The sequence below is a fragment of the Chenopodium quinoa genome, unplaced genomic scaffold (genome assembly GCF_001683475.1).
Source record: "Chenopodium quinoa cultivar QQ74 unplaced genomic scaffold, ASM168347v1, whole genome shotgun sequence".
Taxonomy (NCBI): Eukaryota; Viridiplantae; Streptophyta; class Magnoliopsida; order Caryophyllales; family Amaranthaceae; genus Chenopodium; species Chenopodium quinoa.
This window is the reverse complement of record NW_018744991.1, coordinates 1909670-1926271: the sequence shown is the minus strand read 5'-3', so window position 1 is coordinate 1926271 and position 16602 is coordinate 1909670. Positions and strand designations below refer to the sequence as shown.

The following is a 16602-nucleotide window of genomic DNA, read 5'->3' as shown; positions in this document are numbered from 1 at the left end:
AACCACCACCCACGAACCACCACCACTCAGAACCACCACCTAGAACCACGCCACCCAAAACGACCACCACCAAAACTACCAAACCAGATCTAGACTGTAACACCCCCAAATCTCCCTCTACGGAATATGTAGAAAATACGTATAAATACCGTAGGGATAGACTTGGGCGTATTACCGCCGCGTGATAACGCAAGACTCATACTTTGAAAATACTTTTGCAGCGAAAATTCTTTATTCTTATTAATAAAACTTTAAATAAATTTGTTCGTAAATTGTGACACAAAAACGACTCCAACTTTTCCTAAGCTAGGTGAAATTCCCGTGGACTCCCGTATGCATCAAACAACTTCCACCTGAAACATTCACCTGCTTACCATAAATGGTAAACAGGGCAAAGCCAAAACAAAAGCACGTATTAGCAATTATGCTAAGTAGGTTATGTGTAAGATAAGTAAAACATAATTTAAATCATTTAAGTTTAATTCAAAGAATTCCAATGCCATACTCATGTAAGAGCTTTTCCAATTCAATGCTTTCAAGACAAGTTTAAAACTCAATCGATTACGTTCCAAAATCATTTCCTCACTAAGTGTGCACACCCCCCAAGTGGTTTACTTTATGAACAAAGGCCAATCTTGAGGAAAGACTAGGTCATGCAAAGTCCATAGTCTTCTCTAATCCATTCCCTAAGTGGGATTCATAACCATATCGATTGATTTACTTAAAAGCACCTTTTAAAAAAATCCATCATTCTTGAATATTAAGAAACCTGTAAATCAACTTTAATCCAATCCTTTTTAATAATTTTAATTATAATTCAAAATCTATTTTGATTAACCAAAAATCATTAATTCAAACCATCATGAAACATAATTTTATAAGGAACATAATAAGATACAATTTCATGGACAACTTTCGAAGGTATCAAACCACATAACGTACCTTAATGCCGAATATCAATCAGCACTTCGCACTTTCAAAGTTCAATCACGAATACACCTTGCAATTAACATAACCATACGGTTATCACAACATCTTTAGACATAAACCTGAATCTAATGTGCGTGGACTATAAAAATCTTTTAAAAATAATACTTTAATATAAAATTATAACTGTGATATAGGTAATTATATTTTAGAAAACTAACCATGAAGAAAATAAAGGAATAGGATTAAAGGAAATTGAATTTGCGTTGGAAGGATAAGAAGAACTTGCAGAGGTCATAACTCCTTTGATATAACTCCGAATTGGGTGATTATTGAGCCTAACCTCAATTATTTTTCAAGAGGAATGATTTTTTGTGAAATAGAATAATCTAAAAACTGACCATAAGTGCCCGAAAATTGGCTCCAAAAATATACGGGCAAATTTTCTTTTAGAAAAGAGGAAAAGAAAAATAGGAAAAGTTTGAGGGAAAAGAAGAGTAAAAGAAAAGAAGGGAATTGAGTTTTTGGTGTGAAGAATATGAGAGGTATGAGGGGGTATTTATAGGTGTTTAGGTGATGAGTTTATAGCAATTTAGGGTTGTATAATTTATGGAAATTTAAAGAATAGAAATTAGGGTTTTAAATGTATGGAAGGATATTAGATTTTATTTGATAATGAAATTTTGTTTGGTAGGTTTTGAGCTTGGAGTGCAAGTATAGAATATGATCAAATAATTTTTAGATTTAAGAATAGAAATAAGGAAATTTTAAGGATTTTATTTTTTATAAAATAAATTAAAAATCCTTTAGAAAATTCATGAGTGGCCTAAAATATTGAGCTAAATATTTTTCAATATTTTCGGTCCTCTTATGTTAGTTTAGGGATTTTGTAAAATAATTTATTTGCCTAAAATTAATAATTCAATAAAATTTATTTTGTGAAAATTAATACTTGAAAGAATAAAATCAGATTTTTATTAAATAATTCGGGTGGCCGAAAATTTGACTTATAATAATTAATTAAATCAGATTTTTATTATATAAAATCTGAAAATTTATTCTTTAAAAATATATTTTATGAAAATAATTAATTTGGAAAGACATTAAAACAATTTAGATTTTTATTCTATGAAAACCGAAAATACAATTTAATTAATCTACCGAATTAATATAATTTCGGTTTAGCTATTTAATTTTGAGAAATCAAAAATACTATTTATAACCTAAGTATAAAATAGTTTCATTTGTTGGATTATCCAATTTAATTAGTTTTGTAAAATAATGATTTAGGCGCCAAAATTTAAATATCATTTTGGCTCCAAAACTAAAATACTCTTTAGGAAAATAATTAATTTAGATAATACGTCAAAAATACGAGACTAAAATACTCTTTAATTTAGAAAATACCTTTCAAAAATACGGGGTATTACATAGACCCACCCAACGAAACCACCCAAGCGAACCCACCAGATCTAGACTAAAACCACCCAGAACCAAAACCACCCAACGAAACCACCTGATTTAGACCGAAACCACCAAGAACCAAAACCACCCAACGAGCCACCGAAGAACCACCAAAGCCACTAACAACCTCCGACGAACCACCGATGACCCACCAAACGACCCACCAAACCCACTAACAACCAAATGTGAAGAACCCCAATGAACCCCCGACGAATGACTAACGAACCACCAATTTGATTATGAGATATGAGAGATGAAGAAGATGAAATGAGATATGAAGGAGGAGAGAGAAAGATAATGGGTCTGATTATTTGGGTGGGATTTCATAGATAATTAATTTAGATTAGGGTTATAATGGGTTGTAATTATGTATAGTATTATGTGCAAATTTTTTTTAATGAGGGTATATTAGTCATTTTGACAAAAAAAGTTTCCAAATAAGGAAAAAAAAAGTTTGTTGCAAGTAATACAAAGCATCCAAATATGGTAAATGTTGCAACAAATAAGAAACGGGGGGAGTACTAGATTAGAAGATATTAATTAATTGAACAAATACACTAACAAATTGTTGGCTCACTTGATAAGACTTTTACCTCAAATCCTAGAGGTTTGGGATTTGAATCCTACCAAGTGAGTAGGGATGTTAATGGGGTGGGCCAAGTAAGAGACCTACCCCATCCCGCCCCAGTGAGCCGGGGGTGAGTCCCTGTTTGGGCGGGTGATGGGGAGAAAATGGGGATAAAAGCCATACCCGTTATGGGTGATGGGGTGGGGGTGGGTTTTAGGTTGTACCCGCCCCATTCCCGTCCGCCCCTTTTCGTACCCGCCCCATCCCCGCCCCGCCCCGCCCCACTTTGGCCCTAGTGAGCCGGGGGTGAGTCCCGGTTTGGCGGGTGATGGGGCAGAAATGGGGATAAAAACCATACCCGCCATGGGTGATGGGGCAGGGGTGGATTTAAGGTTGTACCCGCCCCATTCCCACCCGCCCCACTTCGTACCCGCCCTATCCCCTCCCCGCCCCACTTCGTACCCGCCTCATACCCACATTCTTATATTTTAAAAAATAAATTATAAGCATTACTATTCCTGAGTGCAGTTTCGGTGATTCATGCCATGTCGGATGAGCAAGATATGCGGAAGATGGGGGGGCTCGCCTCCTCGTTCCCTTTTACCTATGCCATGATGCTCATGGGCAGCATTTTAAAAAATAAATTAATTAAAATGATGTAGTAAACTTTATAATGGACTTATATTATAAGTAAAAAAAAAAAGGTGTAATATTATTAACAATGATTTTTTGTTATTATGATCAATATTATATTAATATGTAGTATTAGTGTGTTTGGAAGGCGGGGATTTGGCGGGTCTTAGGTGGGGATTAGGTGGGGGTGGATATTCAAGTGGGGGTGGAGCGCGGATGGTTTTGAAATTGTACTCGCCGAGGCGGGGATGTGAAGGAAGTATGGACCCGCCGCGGGGATGGGAATGAGGATGGGATGAGAATGTTAGGCGGGGATGGGGTTGGGAAGGCCAACATCTAGCTTGTAAATACTGGATAAAAAAAACCGCGAGGGTTGATGTTTGGTCAGAGTCTTCCTTACTATTAAAAAAATTAAAAAAAAAAAATTAATTGAACAAATCCATTTCATGCTATATAAGATATACTAAGTACATTTTATTTTCTCGATCTTTTTGTATTAGGACAACTTAAGACTAATCGATACATGCTTTTTGTAGGGAGGATTTACAATTCCGTTTTTATCATGAACAAGTACGTACCAACATTTTATCAATCCGTATAATGCTATATATCAACTCGGTTAACAAATATTAACAACTATCGGAGTACGAAAGTATGACCAATACATTAATTGTCACAATGTGGATGCACCATCATTTTCAACAATCAACAGAAGTTGAAATCGGTCTTTAGCTTGCAAATGGGAACAAATATTGTCTAATAAAGTCAATAACTATATGATAATTAACCACTTCTCTATTGTTTTTCTCTTTAATTTAAAAAACTTTTGGAGTTAATGGAATCCTAATCATGTTATTAAGGGTCCTAAACCAAATGGACAAAGGCAACTGGAACAATCCTGGAATCCACATGCCATACCTCCCCACGTTTATCTTTTTTAATTTTTTTCACACATGCTTGTAATTATTGATTTATTTTTATGGTAACTATATCCTAGTTACTTCGTATAATTTTTTTTTTGTGTTACATAATTTTATTATTATTATTATTACTAGATGAAAGCCCGTGCGATGCATAAATTTTTCATCTAAAATTTTTAATTTTTTGATTTATTGTATTTAATAATTTCAGACAAAATTACAAAAGTTTAATATTTTTTTTTTACTATAATTTATAATGAATTTATTAAATATAAATAAATTGTAAATATGATATTTTTCCGTTATATAAAATCTTTAATTGTGAAATGATAAATTTTTAATAATTTAAATCCTAAATCATTATTTATTTGTTTTACCATATCTTTTATTTCGATAGAAACACCAACCTCGTCCACAACCAACCTACTACATCAATGGATAAATTGAACCGTGAAATGTTAGTCAAACTGAAATTGATATAAATAAATCTTTACATTTATATAAAATAAATCAATATATTTATCAATAAATGAAAAATTGTTGCAATTAAATCTTTACATTTATATAAAATAAATCAATATATTTACCAATAAATGAAAAATTATTGCGATATAAATCAAATCTATGCATTAGAATTTTTTCATCATCTCCAAAAATAACCAAAGTCATCCATATATTAAGTATACAATATCTAATCGTATGCCATTACATAAACAAATAATCGTTAAGTATCCTAAATAAATACAATGTAACTAATAATTACAAATATAAATTTAAACATAAGATTTTAAAAATTACCAGGACATTAATGACCTGAAACAAACACAAAATTACTAACAGAAAATTCGCTTAATAGGGTTTTGTATTGATACGAAATTTTATTTGTGTCGTATTATGTGTTAGATCTGCATGTAAAAAAACATTTAGTAAATAAAACATAGACATATAATCATTGAGTATCCCAAATTAATACAATGTAAGTAATAATTAGAAATACTAATTTAAACATAGAATTTTAAAAATTAAGCTAAAAAGTACCCGGCCATTGATGACAAAAAATTTAACAGAAAATTACTAACACAAAATTTACTTGATGGGATTTTTTATTGATACGAAATTTTGTTTGTGTCGTATGATGTGTCAATTTATAATGGTAGGTATTACAAACTTTAATTTAATTATAATTAACGAACAATTTGTATTTCTTATCATAAATACTATCTAAATTTATCTTGTAATGATAGGTATCAAATTTTATTATAAGCTTATCATTTAAATATTTTTTAGTATATTTTTTTTTGGATTTCTTATACTCGTAGTATTGAATTAATAAATTTATCTTTTCCTATATTTTTACTTTATTTTTTTTCATTAAAATAGTTTAATTCGTGGATTATAATCTACGTGGCATTAAAATTTTAGATATATCAAATCTAATTCGTTACTTTTATCTAGGTAGCGGCATAATTTTTTAATTCAAAAATAAAATACAAATCTTTCTTCTTATTGGTCGAAATAAGTATATTTCTTACATGGCGTTCTGAATGTTCTTCAAAAATGACTACTTTTTATATATATATATTAGATTATTATTTTGAAATATTTCATACTATATTAATATAGATATAATTAATACCCTCCAAAAATAATTTGTGCCGTGAGCTGTAAGCTGTGTGATCTTCTTCTTCTCTCAGATTTGTATCTCCGAAATCCATACAAATTTGTTTTTGTTATCTTATAAACCCTAAATAACCCAGACAAAAGATATAAATTACAAATCCCCTATTTTTATCTTTTACAAAAAAGAATAAAATTTCAATCATATGATTAAATTAGACAACATCTCGTGATTGATTGGTCAATTGGAGTACAAAATTTCTCTCTCCTGGTTGTTTTTTCAAGTGGGTTCTTACTCAATTTCAACTCACATTCATTGATCCAAAATACCCACTTCGATTTTTTTTTTCTAGTTTAATAAAAGATTTAGAAACCGATTGTTTCTAAATTAAGTTGTGCCGAAGATTTGAGTGAGATCTCAAATTTGCATTAAAGTTTGGAACTTTGGACTAAAATTTGAGGTGGGTTTGATTGATTGTTGAATTTTGTGGGGGGTTTTTGGATTGATTTAAGCAAATTTGGAGGTGGGTTTTTGATTTTTAGAGAGAGAAAGAGGAGAGAAATAAGGGCAATGAGAAGTGAGCCTGAATATTGGAAAAAGAAGGCACAATGAGTGCAGGCTCATTGGGTCTGGGTTTGCGTTCCGCAAGTTATGGATCATTGCAACAATTGCACAATAATTTGTTACCAAATCAATCTCCTTTGCCTTCGCCGCCGCCGCCTCCGCCTTTTTTGCCCCGTAAACCAGTGAAGATGATGAAGGAAAAGGAGAGGATGTTACATTGGCTTTACAAAACTGTTGGCCGGAAAAAGGTTGGCATGCTCTTTCTTTGTGTGGTTTCTGCGGCAGTTTTTGTTTGGGTTCTATATGTCGGCAAAGGTTTGATTTTCTCACCTTGGTTTTTATTTTAATGTGTTTTTCTTGATCCTGCATTGTGTAGAATTGTTGTTTTTTTTGCTGATTGATTAATTGATTTGAGTTTGTTTTATTATGTTTGAAGTTTGTGTATGATTTTGAATGTGAGATTGGATTATAAATATGATTGGAAGTGGATTGACTTTGCTGAGTGAATGGTGATGATCGTACATTTATTGATCCTTTAGGGCTTGTATATCAACTAGTTAACGATGTGTAATCGGGGTATTCGAAGGCGATTATGCTACGATCCTTGATGAATTTGGATATTGGTGGTGATTATTGATGATGCGTCATGATGCATCAGATACATGTGCAATTGTGCAGTGCTAGAGTTAACAGCCTTATGAATCAGCTTTGGGTTTCCTATCATGATCATTATATTTTATTTAGAGTTACATCATACATATTGTGTATGGCTGAAACCATGTAAAATTGTTTTGTTCGTGTTGAAGACTAATGATGGTGTCCTGTGAAAAGGATCTTATAACTTCTTGATCTTAGGGATGATTTGTGATGAGAATTTTGTTCTTGGTTGGGTATCAGCCGTACTGGGATTCTAACTTCTTAACCTGTTTTTTGTTCCTGTTAATGGCAAGATCAAAGTTTTTCTGTCCTTGGAACAGTAATATTTAAAATCAACTAATGTACTGGACATGGTGGTTTTCCAGGCGAAGATTCCAGAGGAAATGAAGGTCCTGCTAGTATTACATTTAATAACAGAACGTCTGCAAATCATGCACGTCAAGCGTACACTCTTCCAAGTAACAGCACACCAGCAAGTATTGAACCCTCGCTAGCTACTGCGGTGCAAGCTATGCAATATTTCACAGGGTATACACTTCCCCCCGGAAATCCTTGTGAACATTTTGCATTACCACCTCCACCATCTGATAAGAAACGAACTGGGCCCAGGCGTAAGTTTGATGTCCTTGTGATAGTTCTGTGTCATTGTCATTCCTTCCAACTATGCAGTCTTGGTATTGTTTTGGAAACCAAACTGCTAGATTTGTAACTTATATTTCTATTTTTCTATCTCAGCTTGTCCAGTTTGCTACCTTGATCAGGAGCAAGCCATAAAATTAATGCCAGATGCGCCATCATATTCCCCAGTTCACAATTTAACATATGTGTATGAAGAGAAATCATATAAAACTGAGTTTGGAGGCTCTGAGTTTGGTGGCTATCCTTCTCTGAAGCAAAGAAATGATTCCTATGATATAAGGGAATCAATGCATGTGCACTGCGGGTACATTTTTTTCCCCCATTCTGGTTTACTTAACTGCCCAAATATATCTGCGGGCCTTCTTGTTTAGTTAAAATTTACACTTGACTGATCCTTGTGCATCATATATCTGTAGATTTATCAAAGGACAAAAACCAGGCCGTGGGACTGGTTTTGACATTAATGATGCTGATCTTGCTGATATGGAACAGTGCAATGGGATAGTTGTTGCCTCAGCAATATTTGGTACTGCTGTGTTATGTATATTTTCAGTTCCTTGTTGCATAAATTAGGTCTTGCTGTTTAAATTAATGTATCTTTCTGTCAGGAAACTATGATATACTACAGCAGCCCAAGAATACCAGTGAAGATGCCAAAAGAAATGTTTGTTTCTTCATGTTTTTGGATGAGGAAACTGAAGCAGCTATGAAGAATGCTAGTGTTCTAGATGGAAGCAAGAGGGTTGGATTATGGAGAATAGTTGTTGTTCATAATCTTCCATACACAGATCCAAGGCGTAATGGGAAGGTAATTGATGTTTGGTTCATTCTTGTCCTTTATCTAGTCGTCTGTTCCTAAGCTTCAAATATATATATATTATTTCAATTTCCTCACCTCTGATGCGGAAATTGCAAACCTTATCCGAATCTTATACTAGCTAACACTGGCTTTAACACAATGTTTTGACATTGACATATGTGTGATTATTTTCATGTCTTGCAAAGTGGTTGACCACCACTACAATGTAATGCTTTAGAGGATTTAGGTTCAGCTTAGATTTATGGATGTGCGGGAACATTCTAAGAGATAGAATCAGAAATGAAGTTATTCGCAAGAAAGTGAGTGTTTCAGGCATTGCAGACAAACTAAGGGAAAATCGCCTGCGTTGGTTTGGGCATGTAAGACAAAGACCCCAGGGTGTACCAGTACGAAGAGTGGAAGAGTGGGATTATGGAGAGTTTAAACAAGGTTGAGAGAGACCGAAAATGACTTGGTTGGACGGAGTTATGAAGGATATAAAGCAAATGGATTTGCATGAACATGAGGTATTTGATCGTAAGGGATGGAGGAGGAAGATTTTTGTGGATGACTATACGGAATAATCACTTTTGGTTCATGTAGCCAACCCGACTTATGGGATTAAAGCTTTGATTGATTAGATTTGGACTCTCTTGGTAGTATGTAGATGATGGACAGGTCCCATCATATTAGCTACTGAATTTACGTAGAGTAGTAGGCTGAATTAGATGCCAAGAAGGAATCTCTATGATTCGGAAATGAATCTCTGTACTTGGTCTACCTTTTGTTTCTTGAAGGAAAAAGCAAGAGCAGGAGCAACAATTACAGTGGCAATGAGCCAATGACAATGCAGTATTAGTATTGCCTTTGGTGGGGGTATGCCATATAGCGTATGGGTATATCTAGTTGTGTTTAATATTATCTCTAATTAAGTTTTTGTCTATGGATATACCTGGGTTCCATCTATTTTATGGTTTTCAATATGAGATGTTTTACCACACCTCAACTTGATGCTCTGAGAACATATTACCCACTCAGAGAAACTGAGGTTTTACCGAAGCCTCAATTACAAACTGTTTAATATTCTAAGATGGATTGCTGTTGTTTTTATTTATTTTTTTTAATTTTTCCACAGTGCATAACTCTGGGCCTGTTATGCTGGTGTTCCAGTATACTAGCTCTTCTTTGAAGATTATTGTGCTTGTTGTTACTCTGTTTATTGCTGACCAACTTTTGATACTATCCTTACTTGTCAGCAACATGTGTGATTAGGTTTCTGACATCATTCTCTTTCTTGATAGATTCCAAAGCTTCTGCTGCACAGAATGTTTCCTAATGTTCGCTATTCTATATGGGTGGATGGGAAACTGGAACTCGTAGAAGATCCGTATCGAATTCTTGAAAGGTGAGTGCTATGTTTTCAGATGACATTATACATCCAATCTATTACAACTGTTCAAATTTAGATGAATGATGTTGTGTCCCACAAGTGAGTTTTACTGATGAATTGTTCTATCAAGTTACCTGCCTGCTGCATTTTTTTGTGAACTTTAACTCTGTTGCTTTTCTTTTTCGTTTCTTTTCTCACTATTTTCATACATGCTTGTTTGCCTGCCAGTATTTCTACTTGCTAGCGCACTTCAACCCCTCCACCCCACGCCTTTTGGTTTGAATGGGAAGGACAGTTAGGATTAGCTGAAAACACTTACTCGGTACACTGCAGCATTCTTTGTATTCATTCTCTTGTGACCAGTTTCAGGTTCAGATTTTTAAAATCAGAAATTTCTGCAGTTGTTATTTTATCTTTCTAAGCCACCCATTATAAAAAAACCTGGTAGTTATTCAGAGAATGATCTATTTACTATTAGTGTCAACTGTAATGGTTCCTGTTCTTGGTCACCTGTAAACTACATTTAAATCCTATTGACTTCACATGGATTTATCCTTGATGATAATAACATATTTTGTAATACATTGTGGTTAAATATTAAGTACCTGTCCTTGGATGTCTCCTCGATGCTATGGAAGTTTGGTTGAGTTAAGCCAAAGCTTGTTGTTGGTGATGAGTGAATTGATTCCAATTTGGTTTTTTGAAAAAAGTTCATTTTAGCAGCATTTGTGCATAGAGACTTTGTACTTTGAAAAAGAAAATTCATGTATGTCTAAACTAGGGGTGTTAATGAGCGTTGTTGGCTTGCTAGCTATCCTAGCTCGCCTAGAAAATTTATGAGACTGAGTACAATTAAGCTTGACTTGAAAAGCTCGTGAGGAGGCTCCAAGTACTATTAACTATTTTTTATTAGATATTATAATATACTAGTAATACTTATAGTTGATAATAAAGATTTGTACATTATTGTTGAGAAACTCAAAAGCAATAATACCAAAAACATAGTTACTCCCTCCGTTCCTAAATATTTTTGCCTTTTGCACAAGTTTTTAGGAAGGTGAATAAAATAGTGGGTTTTGATGAACTAAATTTTAATATATTCCAATGTAAAAAACAAGATAGGCAGGGTTTGGTTGATTAAATGTGAATAAAATAGGAAGATAATGGAGTTTGGTTGATTAAAAGTGAGTGTATATATATAAATAAAGATGAAATTAGACTTTTATTGAGGGACTTAATTTGGGGACCGAGCTTGTTACTCATGCTCAGGTCGCACCACATTGATTCGAAGCTTTTTCGAGCTTAGATTAATGTATGACACGGATACGGCAAAATTTCAATTGGGCGTTCCAAAATTTTGCACATTCTACATTCTTCTGCGTGTGTGTGTGTGGAGTTAAGGACTTAGGGGTAGTAGGCCATAGAATAATCTTCTTTAAGATAGCTGTTTGAGATTCTAGAGACATCAATTTTATCTTGTTTCTCCCCTTCACGCCCTTTTGTACAAATTTATTTCATATTTGTTTGGATAGTTGAATGCTTGATTTTCTTATTGTTTTGAATTTATATCTCAACTCCAGATTTGAGGTAGCATTGCAGAACATGCTTAGAAAGTAAGAGTATGATTACCTGGTGTAAGATCTGCTATGTGAGCAGGGTTAATCCAATTATCTTGCATAATTCCTGCTTTAGTGTATTGACCGCCAACTTTCATTTTTGAATTAGCTGATACTATAGTTTTGAATATAATATATGTCTTCAATTCGTTGTAGATTTTTGTGGAGACAGAATGCCTCGTTTGCAATATCCAGGCATTATAAACGTTTTGATGTATTTGAGGAAGCTGAGGCGAACAAAGCTGCTGCAAAGTATGACAACGCCTCCATTGATTTCCAGATTAATTTTTACAGAAATGAAGGATTGACGCCCTATACTTTGGCCAAGCTTCCCATCACCAGTGGTAAGATTAAGAGTGGTGTCATCCCTTTTATTTTCACTGTTTTCCTTGTATGCTTTTACTGAACTATTATATCAGCAAGTTCTGAACTTCCTATATATAACATAGCTGTTTAGATGCTACTAATTTTATTTTGGATTTTAGTTGATGGAAACTGTTAAGTGTATCAGAATGACACTGAGGTGTTTTTGAAATATTGTTTTCACTTAGGGATAACTGAAGTTTAGGTGCTTAGGATGTCTCAAAATAAAGCCCATACTTCAGTACTTCACAATAATTTTATGATCAATCTTCATCTTTTTTCCTGTGTATGAATATTGTCCCTTTTTCTTCCTCATCCCAGAAATTGAATGAATATCAATTCCAACATTTCTGTATGGATTTCATACTACCTCCGTTCCTTTGAGTTTATTATGGTTATATTTTGCACAATGATCGAAGAGTGTAGGAGAGAGTGTTGCAAGTGGCTCATGTGTAAGAAATAATAAGAAAAACTGTACTGTAAGTGGGGTGTCGTGTATGTAATAAAAATTGGAGTGTTATAAGTGGGGTTTATGTAAGTAGGAAGGAAAGTGTTGCGTATGGGGCAGGGACTCGGTAGTGGTAAAAGTGTAAAATATCTGTGCCAAAAATGGATGAGAGAGTAAGGAATAAATGAAAATGGAAACTGTAACCTAGGAACAGAGGTTCGAAGGTAATATATGTTTTTATATGTAAGAGTATTACATATTTACATAGTACCCCTTTTGTAAAAATTACATACCATCCTTACCAAAATATACCTTTTTCCTACTAAGTGTAAAATGAAACAAGAACTATCTTCTTTTGAAGGTATAGAATGAACAAGTGGTTTTTTGTTGAATATGGGGTGTCTCCTCTTTAACACGGATGTATCAATATATTATTAAATTAGTTACTCCTTAAAAGTTGTGATTTTTTATTATTAGACATAAATTTGCTCACTGACCTTATATTGGTAGTATGTTTTTGAGGGTTCACAAAAACTAAGGGTTACTGATTTGAAATTTCTGTAATCCTTAGACTTCTGGTTTGAAAAGCTATGTATTAGATGCTGATGCATTTTCAATCATCGTATATGTTTCACAGATGTCCCTGAAGGATGTGTTATATTACGGGAGCATGTCCCAATATCCGATCTTTTCAGTTGTCTATGGTTCAATGAGGTTGATCGATTTACTTCTAGAGACCAAATTAGTTTCTCAACTGTAAGGGATAAAATTAGGAAAAAGGTGGATTGGACTGTCAGCATGTTCTTGGATTGTGAAAGGCGCAATTTTGTTGTCCAGGTATGCTATTCTTTCTGGTCTCGACCTCAGTTTTGTTAGGAAGTTTTTGGCTACTATCACAATTTCAACGAATCTCCCTTTTTGTTTATAATTTGCTTAACTTGATGATGAGTATAACATTGATTAGCATCTAATTAACTACAATGTTCTACCCACTAGCTCTATTTTTCCACTAAATATATGAAAGGTCAATTTGTCTAATATATCAATGAATTTCACCATTCGATTGGACTAATATTTCTACAAATCTCTCTGTTTGATAACTTTGATTTTAAGCTGCTTAATTTGAGGATGACTAAAACATAGATTAATATCTTATTAACAACAATGTATCACCCACTAACAATATTTTGTTTTGTATAGACGATAATATGCCCTGTTTTCGAAATTCCTCTTAATCATTTGTAATACCGATTTATCTTTCAAAGAAACTTTGAATACTCATGAATGACGTATGGTTGAGTTTCTGGGTGATAGGTTGTTAAAACAATTAAAACGCACAGGTGGTGCAATGAACTATAAGACATATTTGACGGTTTTGTGTATTGACTATTGACAATAAAAGGAATTATTTCAGACAAAATTTTCTTCTAATTTTCTCAAGTGTTGGTGGGGAATCTCTCTTTATTTGTGCTTCACTCTATGAAATGGATAATTATTTTTGCTTTATTTGTAAATTTCTCCGTCTAAATTGAGTTGCAATGATCAGGGTTACCATATGGACGTGTTAAAGCAAAAGCAAGCAGCAGCATTAGGTGCTCGACGTCATATTCCAGCTGCTATCCCTCCTCCTCTTCCCTTGCTGCCTCCCCCATCTCCTTTGCTCCCTCCCCCACCTCCTTTGCTCCCTCCCCCACCTCCAGTAATTCGAGCTGAAAGTTCTTCTAACCGACGGAGAGGAAGAGGTCGAAGACGGAATCGTAAGGTTGATGCTGGAGCTACTGAGATAAGCAAAGTCACAGGCACATATTGAGGTCAAAATTTTGTTTAGGCAAACAAATTATACAGATAGTATGGTTTCGCCTTCCCTGCATTAGAGGAGAAAAAGCTCCGTTTTGCAGGGCTTGGTTCAATTCAAGGAAAGTGTTGTACTTTTACCATCTTCATTTACACAGCTATCACTGTTATTTTTTCTCCCAAAGAAAAAGAGAGAGCTAAGAAACAAAAGGGGTTGTTATTCAATTTTTTTGTATATATAAGATACCACATTTTTTTTTAATAAATTTGTCATTTAAGTTTCCACATTTACCTATACCGAAATACAGTATGATCTTATACTCCCTCTGTCTACGTCTGCTAATGGCGAAAAACATGAAATTGATCATCTGACCATATTTGCAAGGGAATGCATCTATTTGGTTAGGATATACCCTCTTCAGTATTCTCGTGTTTGTAATGATATACCCTCTTCAGTATGCATCTATTTGGTTAGACTAATTATTTGGCTTTCGTGTGAAAACACAATAGACTAATTAGAAATTACGCGGCAAAGTCACTCCATTAATATCACTATATCGTCAACTAAAATGGTTTAATGTATTACTTGCTCATTTAGCATCTTCATTAAGTCATAAATTATTCATAACATTATTTATGAAAAAAATGTTGAGGACATCGATCAGGTTAGCAATGTAATTAATCAGACCACGTTAACATGTATTGTTAATTAATATCTTGCTGCACTATTGTCAGGTCGCATAGACGTACAATCAAGTAGCTGATTTTTTGCTTAAAAACATTACAAAATGCCCAACTTAGCAACTTACGTACAATCAAATAGCCTGTAAAACAGCCGAAAATAATAAAAATAATAGTAACGTAATTATAGATTCAAGTAGCCATGATCTGGCGCAGCCAACTTGAGTCATTGGATCTGGAGATGTACATTTCTGATTATGTATGTACTAAAATGTTATTATTCAATAAATTTTTGTAAGGATGAATACATTTGTATGTGCAATTGTGCATTGCTTCATGTGTACATTGTAGTACATTCTTGCATTTCCTATTGCTTTTATTCATTGAGTTTAAATCTTGGAAAACTCAATTTTTTTCGATGTTTACGATTATGTAGATGAAGGAAAAAGAAAAGAAACAATAGAATAGATTATACAACCTTATTAGCAGGTTGTATCAGATGGTATGACGGTCAGATTAGGTATTAGTTACACATAAAACATTATAAGTTAAGTAGCATACGTTCAAAGTTATCAAAATGTAAATGACAAAATATAGGTTTTTCAAGTTTAGGGAGATTGATTTCAGCTTTGATGATATTAACAAAACTATTAACATGAGTTTATAACAATGCAATCTTCAAAGAGAATTTATTTCATAGATCAGATGTACTCCATCAGCTTAGGACAAGGGAGAGATTGATTCGTTCGGCGGCTTTGATGATATTCACAGGATTATACATTTAAACCTTAGCATAATATAGGATTGATTAATAGTACATATGATTACAAATGTGTACTAGTTAATTAACTTAAAGACTTGAAACATACAAGAACACTAACCTAAAGAAAGTGCATGGTTTTAGCCTAAACTCCTTAGTTCAGAGTATATACTATAGCACGCACTTGATGCACGACATGAGTGAGAACATTTTAAGCTCTAAATGAAAAAAATAAAATAAATTAAAATAAAGGAATAAAACTGCTCTCACTAGTGAGTTTAACTAATCCAAAAAATATAGTTTATTGTGAAGTTGATATGGACAATGATCTAAACTGTACTAGTGAAACGTCTAAACACTCAAATTACTTATAACGGCCAATGATTAGTCTAATATCTATTATAACTAGAAATAATTACTTAAATCAATAAATTACTCCAACTTATAAGATAGGTAGCACAAGGCAAATGAGGGTATAGTCTAGCGCATGTAATATATATAATTATTACTCGTAACAAAATGCTCATCAATTGCTCGACATTGCATAATATGTATGTCTATAGACACCATGGCATGCATGGACGTCATTTTTAAAATTATATTTTCAGCATCAGGACATATACTTATTTTTAAAAACAACAAAAAATATAACGAATTTCTAAAATTCAAAAAGGGCCTAAGGGCACAACAAACCTGACCTGTCACGTGGGCAATTAACATGAAAATTAGTGGGCCTTTCCAAGGCCCAAACCATTATCACG

The 16602-nt window shown here is 33.6% G+C and overlaps 1 protein-coding gene across 1 annotated transcript; it reads left to right on the top strand.

Annotated features, from left to right (window-relative positions):
* Positions 1 to 6153: 6153 nt before the first annotated feature.
* Positions 6154 to 14693, top strand: LOC110706916. The gene is made up of 9 exons (XM_021884908.1): positions 6154 to 7009; positions 7717 to 7962; positions 8087 to 8294; positions 8407 to 8516; positions 8599 to 8798; positions 10091 to 10194; positions 11952 to 12139; positions 13244 to 13443; positions 14153 to 14693. The coding sequence occupies exons 1-9, from the start codon at positions 6739 to 6741 to the stop codon at positions 14414 to 14416; spliced, it is 1791 nt and encodes a 596-aa protein (XP_021740600.1). The 5' UTR covers positions 6154 to 6738; the 3' UTR covers positions 14417 to 14693.
* The last annotated feature ends 1909 nt before the right edge of the window (positions 14694 to 16602 follow it).

Bases quoted from the DNA above. Each gene is read 5' to 3' on its own strand.
- LOC110706916 (XM_021884908.1), top strand. From the start codon at position 6,739: ATGAGTGCAGGCTCATTGGGTCTGGGTTTGCGTTCCGCAAGTTATGGA. The intron at 8,799-10,090 runs GTAATTGATGTT...CTTTCTTGATAG, and splicing joins ATCCAAGGCGTAATGGGAAG to ATTCCAAAGCTTCTGCTGCA. The intron at 12,140-13,243 runs GTAAGATTAAGA...TATGTTTCACAG, and splicing joins CAAGCTTCCCATCACCAGTG to ATGTCCCTGAAGGATGTGTT.